Raw genomic sequence first — 11,500 nt, forward strand, 5'->3', positions numbered from 1 at the left:
AATGTTATCCATAATTTGTTATGATCCACACAGTCGAATGCCTTTGCATAGTCAATAAAACACAGGTAAACATCTTTCTGGTATTCTCTGCTTTCAGGCAGGATCTATCTGATATCAACAATGATATCCCCGGTTCCGCATCGTCTTCTGAACCCAGCTTGAATCTCTGGCAGTTCACTGTCAATATACTGCTGCAGCCACTTTTGAATGATCTTCAGCAAAATTTTACTTGCGTATGATATTATTCGATAATTTCCACATTGAGTTGGGTCACCTTTCTTGGGAATAGGCATAAATATGGATCTCTTCCAGTTGGTTGGCCAGGTAGCTGTCTTCCAAATTTCTTGGCATAGATGAATGAGCACTTTTTAGCATTGCATCCGTTTGTTGAAACATCTCAATTGGTATTCTGTCAATTCCCAGAGCCTTGTTTTTTACCAATGTCTTCAGCACAGCTTGGACTTCTTCCTACAGTACCATTGGTTCCTGCTCATATGGTACCTCCTAAAATGGTTGAATGTCAACCAATTCTTCTTGGTATAGTGACTCTGTGTATTCCTTCCATCTTCTTTTGATGCTTCCTGAGTCATTTAATATTTTCCCCATAGAATCCTTCACTATTGTAACTCAAGTCTTGAATTTTTAACTCAGTTCTTTCAGCTTGAGAAACGCAGAGCGAGTTCTTCCCCTTTGGTTTTCCATCTTCAGGTGTTTGCACATGTCATCAAAATGCTTTACTTTGTATTCTCGAGCTGCCCTTTGAAATCTGCTGTTCAACTCTTTTATTTCATCATTTCTTCCTTTCGCTTTAGCTAGTTTCGGAGTCTCTTCTGACATCCTCTTTAGTATTTTCTTTCTTGTCTTTTTAATGACCTCTTGCTTTCTTCATGTATGATGTCCTTGATGTCATCCCACAACTCGTCTGGTCTTTGGTCACACGTCAAATCTATTCTTGAGATAGTCTCTAAATTCAGGTGGGATATACTCAAGGTCATACTTTGGCTGTTGTTGACTTGTTCTAAGTTTCTTCAGTTTCAACTTGAACTTGCATATGAGCAATTGATGATCTGTTTGACAGTTGGCCCCTGGCCTTGTTCTGACTGATGATATTGAGCTTTTCCATTGTCTCTTGCCACAGATGTAGTGGATTTGACTCCTGTGTATTCCAGCTGGTGAGGTCCATGTGTATAGTTGCCATTTATGTTGGTAAAAGAAAGGTATTTGCAATGAAGAAGTCATTGGTCTTGCAAAATTCTATCATGCGATCTCCGGCATCGTTTCTATCACCAAGGCCATATTTTCCAACTACCGATCCTTCTTCTTTGTTTCCAACTTCTGCATTCCAATCTCCGGTAATTATCAATGCATCCTGATTGCATGTTCAATCAATTTCAGACTGCAGAAGTTGGTAAAACTCTTCAATTTCTTCATCTTTGGCCTTAGTGGTTGGTGCGTAAATTTGAATAATAGTCATATTAACTGGTCTTCCTTGTAGCATATGGATATTATCCTATCATTGACAGTGCTGTACTTTAGGATAGATCTTGCAATGTTCTTTTTGATGATGAATGTAACACCATTCCTCTTCAAGCTGTCGTTCCTGGCATAGTAGACCATATGATTGTCCAATCTGAAATGGCCAATACCAGGCCATTTCAGCTCACTAATGCCTAGGAAATCAATGTTTATACGTTCCATTTCATTTTTGACGACTTCCAATTTTCCTAGATTCATACTTCGTACACTCCACGTTCCAATTATTAATGGATGTTTGCAGCTATTTCTTCTCGTTTTGAGTCGAGCCACATCAGCAAATGAAGTTTCCCAAAAGCTTGACTCCATCCACATCATTAAGGTCTGCTCTACTTTGAGGAGGCAGCTCTTCCCCGGCCGTCTTTTGAGTGCCTTCCAACCTGAGGGGCTCATCTTCCGGCACTATATCAAACAATGTCCCACTGCTGTTAATAAGGTTTTCACTGGATAAATCTTTTCAGAGGTAGACCACCGGGTCCTTCTTTCTAGTCTGTCTTAGACTGGAAGCTCAGCTGAAACCTGTCTGCCATGGATGACCCTGCTGGTATTTGAATACCGGTGGCATAGCTTCCAGCATCTCAGCAACATGCAAGCCCCCACACTACGGCAAACTGATAGACATGTGGGGGTTCTGACTCATAGTGACCCTAGAAGACAGAGTAGAACTGCCCCATAGGGTTTCTAAGTTGTGGCTGGTGGATTTGTAATGCTGACTTTCTAGTTAGCAGCTGTAGCTCTTAACCACTATGCCACCAGGGCTTCAAACAAGATTAGACAGATTCTTTACTGCAGGATTTCTCAGAGCCTTGAAAACTCTGATTGGCATTGGGAGTCTCCAAGAGGAGAATCTAACATGCAGCATTTTCCCCAAACTTGCTTGACCACAGTCCTTTATCTACCAGGACTAACATTCTACAGAACACAATTTGGGAAACATTATTCTATTTTATTTTATCCAATAAGTTCGTAAAAAAAAAATTCTGAGAATACTCAGTATACACTAATTGAATGCTTCTCTTTAATAAATTTCTTCCACAGTTTCCATAATCCTCCTTCACATATTGATTCTTTAGAAAATAATTTCTATATAGGGTGAGAGATGCAGAGAAGGTGGGTTAAAAATATCTCAGTGAATAGGGGAATAGTTACGGATACTCCTTAGACATAACCAAATACCTCGCAAGATCGGTTTTCTGGATTTGAAGGCTCAGGATCACAGTCTCATGGGACAACTTAATTCACTGGCATAATATAGTTCATGAACTGTATGTTCTACATGCCAATGTTGTTAGTAGTGTCTGGAGTCTTAATAACTTGCGAGCGGCCATCTAAAATACAACTATTGGTCTCTCCTTGTCAGGAATGAAAGAGAGAGAAGGAAACCCAAGACTCAGAGAAGAAAGTAGTCTATAGGGCTAATAGTTTACACGAACCACAGCCTCATCTATCCTGAGACCAAAAGAACTAGATGGTGCCTGGCTACCACTACCAATGGATGGTATACAATAGATGGATCCTGACAGAATGGGAGAAAAATGTGGAACAGAACTGAAATTCTTAAAAAGTCCAGACTTACTGGACTGGGTGAGACTAGAGGACTCCCTGAGACTATCACCCTGAGATACTCTTTAAACCTTAAACCAAAATTCTCCCTTGAGGTCACCTTTTAACTAAATGACAGATTGGCTCAGAAAATAAAGAATACTACCCGTGAGTAATGAGCTTCTTTTAAAAATCATCTATATGAGACCAAATGGTTAAAAGTTACCATAAAACAAAGCAGAGAAGGTAAGGGGGCAGGGCAACTAGAGTACTGGAAACGGAACAGTCAGAACAGAATGAATGAGAAGATACACACTGTGAAAAATGTAACCAATATCACTGAATAATTTGTGTAGAAATTGTTAAATGGGAACATACTTTGCTGTGTGAACTTTCACCTTAGACATTACAAAATATGATTAAAAAAATAAATAAAATGTCTCAGTGTATGTGGAGGAGCTCTGGTGGTTAAAGTGCTTTGACCTGGTGGTTAAAGCGCTCGGCTGCTAACCTAAAGGCTGGCAGTTCCAACTCAACCAGCCACTCCTCAGGAGAAAGCTGTGGCAGTCTGCTTCCGTGAAGACTACAGCCTTGGAAACCCTACGGGGCAGCTCTACTCTGTGCTATAGGGTCACTGTGAGTCCAAATCGACTCAAGAGCAGTGGGTTCGGTTCGGTTTTTTAGTGTATGTGGTGCATTCCAGAACCAGCACCACCTCCTCCCCTCCCCAAAAGTTAACAATAAAGTGATAATTCCAAAAGGAACCAGCAGGTGGCTGTCTGGGACTAAATTTGGGGAGGAGATGACTCTTTTTCTCAAACCATACTGATAAATTCCCAGTAAGGGTCTGTGTGATTTCCAGGATCAACCTCTAGATCTGCCAGGAAAAATCAATATCAAATACATCAAGGTATGTGAACTGGCCGTGGAATTACAAGCCTTGAATATTAGCGAAACAGGAAAATATTCTGCAGCGTGACCTCATCATGTGGCATGCACTGGGCCACGACGTTAATGACTTTTCCCAATTTCATCTCTTTTTTCCTTCAGGAGGTGTGGGAGGGTAGGAGGGAAGAGGTTTAGAGTGGAAAAATAGTTAAACTTCTTTTTTCATTTATTTGTCAAGCAAGATATTTTGGGGTAATCTATGAACGTTTTTTAAACTTTCAATAGTTATTATTTATCTTATTGTAGATTAAAGATATATAGCCAGTGGTTTTAACAGTTTCCAAAAAAACCAAATCCATTGTCAGTGAGTTGATGCCGACTGATGGCAACCCCATGTGTTGCAGAGTTGAACTGCTCCACAGGGTTTTCTGGGCTGTGATCTTTACAGAAGCAGTTTGCCAGGCTTTTCTTCCACAGAGCCACCGGGTGGGTTCGAGCTGCCAACCTTTGCGTTAGTAGCTAATTGCAAACTGCTTGCCCTATGCAGAGTCCTCTGTAACAGTTTAAAGGTAGTGACATGCACTTTTCTTTTAAAATAATATTTAAGTAGAAGAGATTGAATGAAATTAAATAATAGTGTAAACCAAACCACCAAGCTCAAACTCTTTGCTGTCAAGTTGATTCTGACTCATAGTGACCTATAGGACAGAGAAGAACTGCCCTGTAGGGTTTCCAAGGAGCAGCTGGTGGATTCGAACTGCTGACCTTTTGGGTTAGCAGCCGAATGCTTAACCAATGAGCCACCAGGGCTCCAAGAATAATAGTGTAAGTGGTGTGTATATGACAAAAACTGTAATGATAACTGAAATATTGTGGAAAAAAAAACCTTTAAGACGATGCGGGGATCAAAAGACTAGATCTAACCCAGCCATCTCTCTACCTCCATCACGCGGAACAATGACTGGAAGGTAAGCTTATGTATCAACAACGTCATTGTCTCAGCCACTCACGCAGTCACTGCGGATATATTTCTGAGCATCTACTATGCCTCAAGCCCTCCGCTAGTGAACACAGTAGAGCAACAAAGATGAGAGAGTAAGTATCTCTCGGTGCCCTCTTTCCATGGTTCATTCTTCCACCAAATCTTTATGGAATGGCCGCTCCATGCAAGGCACCGGGGACAAAAGGATGAGGATAGAAAGGACCAGACCTCCTGGTGGAGGAGTTGGCCATGAGTGAAACGGCCACACGGGTAAATATGAAATGAGGGCTGTGATAAGGGCTACAGGGAAAGATCATCATCCTCAGCCTCCGAGGACACATTAGTAGAAATCTCCATGCTAGTCTGAAGTCTGGAAGGAGTCCCTGGGTGGTGCAAACAGTTAAGCACTCCACTACCAGCCGAAAGGCTGGCGGTCAGAACCTACCCAGAGGTGGCTCCGAAGACATGCCTGGCCATCTGCTTCCAAAAGGTCACAGCCTCGAAAACCCTGTGGGACAGTTCTACTCTGCACACACAGAATCAACTTGACGGCAGCTAACAGCAGCTACCGAAGTCTAGGAGGGCTTCCAGGGGGAGGAACCGCCAGAGGGGAGACCTGAAGATGAGAAAGAATTAATTGGGGGGCAGGGGGGATGCAGCATTGCAGGGAGAAAGAAAGTGCATGAAAACCTCTCTGGCTAGAAATGACCAGCAGGGAGGGCCTGAAAGAAGGCTGATGTGACAAGGACCTTTATGACTGAGGTCAGGAGAAGGTCACTGTTTTCTGTGGTCATTCATTCATTCATTCTTGCATTCATTTATTCAGCCAATTTCTGGATACAAAGTAGGTAGCAGGGACAGTACCGGGCCTTAGTGATACAGCCCAACAATGAACAAGATCTGCCTTGCCCGCAAGGACCTCGCATGCATGCTCTTCAAGGCTATGTGATCTTGCACCTTATCGGTGAGCTCTTCACCAAGGATCCCCAATATACATTTTTATTTATAACTCACATATGCACAAGCTATACTATGCACACCATAAAACATAAAAATGCCCAATCAAAAGGACAAGATAAAAATATTTAAACAGAAGTACTAATTGTTCTTGCTATTCCCCTAATAGGCATTCTGTACACTGTTTCAGAGAGCACCTCTCTGAAGAGGGGCTTATTAGGATCTGCTTAACTCACACGGCAGAACCTGGGACTCCCTGCCTTAGTCCAGGGCCCTTCCCACTAGACCAGTGGTTCCAAACTTGAGTGGGCATCAGACTCACCTAGACCACCCCACTCCAGAGTTCCTGATTCAGTAGATCTGGGGAGGGGCCTGAAAATGTGTATTTCTAGTAAGTTCCTAGGTAATGCTGGTGCTGTTAGTCCACAGACCACACTCTGAGAATCCAAGGGGGACCCCAGACCTCTTGCCCAGAGCCTGTGTAGGGGTTTGTCAAGAGTGCTAATTTCTAAGTATATTCTACACCGTAAGTCCACCACCTCTCTGACAGTTAGTCATACTGTGGTGGCTGCGTGTTGCTGTGATGCTGGAAGCTATGTCACCAATATTTCAAATACTAGCAGGGTCTCCCATGGTGGGCAAGTTTCAGCGAAGCTTCTAGACTCAGACAGACAAAGAAGAAAGATCTGACAGTCTACTTCTGAAAATTAGCCAGTGAAAACCCTGTGGATCACAACAGAATATTGTCCAGTACAGTGCTGGAGGATGAGCTCCCGGGGTTGAAATGCACTACATGAAAGCTGCAACAATGGACTCAAACATACGGTCAGTTATGAAGATGGCACACGGCCGGGCAGCGTCTCCTGTTATACATGGAGTAGCCATGAGTCAGAGCGGACTTGACAGCAACTAACAACACCGTACGCTACAAACCAGAATCTCTGGGGTACAGTCTGCATTTTAAACAAGGTTCCCAGGCCATTATGATAGATGCATATATTCGAGAAGCAGGGCTCTGAAAGATCCAGTGCCTCATGTAGTAGGGCGTTGACGGGGGTCCCGGCCCTCCTCCTGGCTTACCTTGCAGGCGGTAGAGCTGGCCCGTGCTGTGCTGCCGGGTAATGTGTTGCCAGTAGGCGCTGCGGGGCAGGGGCACCATGGTGCTGAGTGAGGCGGCCCGCTCACTCATCTTCATCTGGAGCTGTGGGCAGAGGGAAGACAGTGGGCATCAGTAATGCTCGGGCTGAAAGAGAAACTAGAGCAGGAATTCCTAGTACCACGGGTCAGCCAATCTGCAGATCAAAGAGCATGGATGGTGGTGACGGACAGCTATTACTTTTGCTTGCTTGGCAGCACCGAATAGTCAACTTGCTGGGAGGAGTTCATGGGAACCTCACCCCAATCACGCTAGATCCCTGCAGCTGGTGGGGCTGACCCCACTAATGACTTGAGAGTGGATAGAGGACCCATGCTGAACCAATCATTTCATCTTCTCAAGGACAGTTCAGGGGCAGGCAGGTGACCCAAGCCAGGCCAATAAGACTTAATTCGGAGACATTCATTAGACCCTTGGGGAAGAGCATCAGTAGAGGTAAGGTAGGGATTTTTGTCTACTTTGTCCATTGTTGTTCCATCCTGGGGCCTAGAGTATTTCCTGTTACATAGTAAGCACACAGTAAATACAAGTTGAATTGAATCATAGAGCTTTCTTGTGGGGTTCTTGAAAGGACAGGAGGTAGCACTGGAGCCCATCTTGGAACAGTGAAGGAAGAACTTCCAGTGAATGGAGACGCTACAGAGGGAAACAGCTGAGCAAAGAATAGTGAGGTGCTTGACAAGCTCTTTTGAGCCTGGAATCCAGCCGAAATCCACCGGGAAGCCCCAACATTTTCATTTCTTTGGGCCAGTTACTTCTTTTCTGCATAAGTTGATTTGAGTTTGGGTTTTCTGTCACTAGCATTAACAAAAAAAACTCTGCTTATGCAAGGGACTTTTCTAGGGTGATCTTTGTTCCAGATATTGAGGGAGGAAAGAGGAAGACGAGGCTCTTCTGCAGGCAGCTAACAGTCTACCTAAAGGGACAATTTAAGTCCCCCAATCCTTGGAGAGAGTCAAAACTCTAGCAAACCAGGAGGGGGAACTGACCATACAAGGGACTTTTCAGAGCGAAGACGTCCTCATGGGATGGGTAGAATCAAAGGAGAGGTAAATTAGACAACTCGTACAGAAAGAGTGGGAGGGCAATTTGAGGAGTCCTCCAGCCCCCTGTCACCTGAGTCCCCGTCTTAGTCCCAGTCATTAGGTAGTCTCAATCCTCCATAACACAAGGAGCGACCATATGCATTACTTGAGTTCCTGGAGTTACTCGAGTATCAAATAACTCACGCCCCAAATCTGCTGCTGATGAGTTGATTCCAACTCATAGTGACCCTATAAGACAGAGTAGACCTGCCCCATAGGATTTCCAAGGAGTGGCTGGTGGATTTGAGCTGCCAACCTTTTGGTTGGCCACCAAGCTCTTAACCACTGCATCACCAGGGCTCCAACCTATGCCCAGTCTTATAAAAATGTTCTCACAAACACACAAAGATTTGTGCATGGATGTTCATTGGGATATAATTCGCAATTCTGGAAAGCTAGAGACAACTTAGTATCCATCTCAAAGCCTGGTTAACTGCGCATAAGCACAATGGAACACTTGGCAAGTGTTAACAAGGGGGAGATTTACACATACTGAAAAGGAAACATCACACCCTGTGTCATTAAGGAAGAACAGGGAGCAGCAGACCACTACATACAGTGGAATGCCATTTTAACTTCTCGTGTGAAAAGCAGGGCATTAAACACCTCCCCATTTGGTCTGCGTGACAGTTTAGTGAGCTGACATCTGCAAAGCACCTAGTTCTTGCTTACCACAAAAGAGGCACTCAGAAAAATAGAGGCTATTATTATTATTATAAATTATAATGCCTATTTAAAGATTATAAAAGCAAAAAAACTCCCCACTCTACAAATCCAGACAGCCCAGTAGTTGCAGGCTTTAATGATCTGCACTGTCACACAATCAAGCCAAAATCATACGCGGCTTCTTCCCTGGAGACCAAAACATATTGTAGATGATGATACTCGACTTGAAAAAAAAAAAAAATCATTTACTCAAAAGATAATTTAATTTATATGTGTTGCATTTACATTTGCTGGATTAAAGTCCCCATCCCTCAACTAGCAGCTCCGTGAAAGAAAGGCCTAGTGATCTGCTTCTGTAAAGATGACAGCCAAGAAAACCCTACGGAGGAGTTCTACCCTATAACAGACGAGGTCACCAAGAGTCGGGGGCTGACTTGACGACAGCTAACAACATCATCATAGCACAATTACCAAAATATTAATAACCTAGATGTGTTCTCAAGTGAAATAACACAGCACTAGGTTTCCTGGGGACATTGTTTCCTAAATATGTCTTCTGAGGTCAAGGGCAAAAAGCTAAGAATGAAGCTGGTAGGAAAGCTCTGTGATTATTTCTGTATACAAGAAAGTCTCAAAGTTCAAGAGCAAAAAAAAAAAAATCTTATCTATTTACTAGTGACTGCTGGTGACATTCAACCTCATTTACCTGGAAAACAAGAAATTAAAGGAAACAAAACTTTAAATTTACAAGGTCCTGATTACTTGATGTTTTTAATATAAAGAAAACGTTTGCAGGATAGCAGTCACTTGCAATCATTCACAACATAACTACAAATATATTTAGGCAGCTCAGCACAGTTTGACTGTATCTTTAGAAAGCTTATTTAGGAAAAAGAACGAAGCGACACCCATGTTATGCTTCATAGAGAATAGCACAAAGACTGCCTTTTTACTTCTTCAACTTTTTGAAAGAACACCTAGCTTTATGAAAGGAGTATTTTAATTGTCTTTGGAGAAAGATGATGAGAAAGGCCTTCTTATTTAACAACGCAAAACGTCTGAATTCTGTTACGGTGAAAGGACGCAGGGAGTCATTCAGTGAAGTGTCTAGTAGGGAAGTTTCCACCCTTGTTCTTTTTTATTGCTGCAAAGAACTTTCATCCTGACATGAAACAACCAGTTAGGCGGTAAGGGAACCAGTGTTCACAGATACCACTGGTGTAAATATAAATTAGCATCGCGTTTTTGGAGGTGTTAAAATTGTATCCTAGAGTCTCTGAAGAAAAGGGTTGTTTCTTCCTCTTTTAAAAAAAAAAAAAAAATTCTTTTTACAATAAATATGTAGCATAGTTCTTTCATATTAAGAGATTAAAAATTACCTGACATTATAAAAATTTAAAGTATGGGGATTTTTGCTATCACAGGATATAGGCATTCCTGAAAAACCTTCCATTTTGTAAAATAGTTGGACAAATTTGATTACGAGAAGGCCATTCAAAACATATGCAAATATACAACCAAGGCCTTAACAAAAGCAACAGTTGTTACTGTGGGGGATAGCTCGGACAGCCCAGTTGCTGCTGAGTCAGTTTGGACTCACCGCAACCCCATGCGCATCAGAGTAGAACTGGGCTCTGTACGATTTTCAATGGCTGATTTTTCAAAAGATCGCCAGGCCTTCCTTCCAACGCGCCTCTCGTTGTTGTTAGGTGCCATCGAGTCGGTTCCAGCGATCCTATAGGACAGAGTAGAACTACCCCATTGGGTTTCCAAGGAGCGGCGGGTGGATTTGAACTGCCGACCTTTTGGTTAGTGGCCAAGCTCTTAACTACTATGCACCCAGGGCTCCAAGGTACCTCTGGATGGACTCAAATCTCTAATCTTTTGGTTAGCAGCCAAGTGCACTAATCATTTGCACACCAGGGACTTAAAAAACCAAGGTAGGGGCACATTTTTTGTTCTCCATGTTAAGTTTAGTTAAGTTCAAGTTCAGTTTAATTAAAATTACATCTTAAGACTGTAGCTCCCATACAGTGGAGGGAGGGCAGTCTTTATACGTGCTTATATATGTTCTTCAGTTTGATCTTTCCAAGAATTCTGAATTTACAAGTACCTTATAAGGAAACAGGAAATGCATTTACCTAGTTAATCAACAAATACTTGTTGAATTTGTTGATCTGGAAGCATAGTCTGTAACCTCAAGAAACTTTCATTCTGGGAGAGACAAATGAGTAGAGAGTCAAATGCAAGCCAGCATTGTAAGGGCGAAGACAGAGGGAGGCCTGGGTGCCCTGGGAGGGCAGGAAAGGGGCACGAAAAACAAACCAGAAGGGTGCGAGGAGGGGAATATGGTAGTCAGAGATGACTTCTGGAACAGCTGCCACCCACACATGCCTGCCCTCAATATTCCGCCCTTCTGTCCACTGAGATTCCAGTGTTACTATCTGCAGTCTCTGCTGTCCGCAGGAGTGCTGCAGAGTGGTTGAGGTTAGACCACGCGCTCTAAGTTTTGGACTCTTTAGATGAATGGAATGTTAGCTGCACAAGCAGTGACCGTAGCGTTGATGAGCTGACTGTGAGCCACGCGCGAGCGTGCACGTGAATGTGGTCAGCAGAAGGGAGTTTCACGGAAGGACTGGAGAAGCCAAAGGAAATACGGAGGACAAGTCTGAGCATAATAGTCCAAAACCC

General features: G+C 43.1%; 1 protein-coding gene across 1 annotated transcript in view; it reads right to left on the minus strand.

Moving 5' to 3' along the window:
* Positions 1-11,500, minus strand: part of DOK5 (docking protein 5) — a 95,210-nt gene that overhangs the window by 8,295 nt on the left and 75,415 nt on the right. Inside the window, exon 6 of the mRNA XM_004370223.1 lies at positions 6,983-7,103. Coding sequence (XP_004370280.1) covers positions 6,983-7,103 — 121 coding nt within the window. The remainder of the gene's footprint in view (positions 1-6,982; positions 7,104-11,500) is intronic.

The sequence above is a fragment of the Trichechus manatus genome, unplaced genomic scaffold (genome assembly GCF_000243295.1).
Source record: "Trichechus manatus latirostris isolate Lorelei unplaced genomic scaffold, TriManLat1.0 scaffold00008, whole genome shotgun sequence".
NCBI classification, from domain to species: domain Eukaryota; kingdom Metazoa; phylum Chordata; class Mammalia; order Sirenia; family Trichechidae; genus Trichechus; species Trichechus manatus.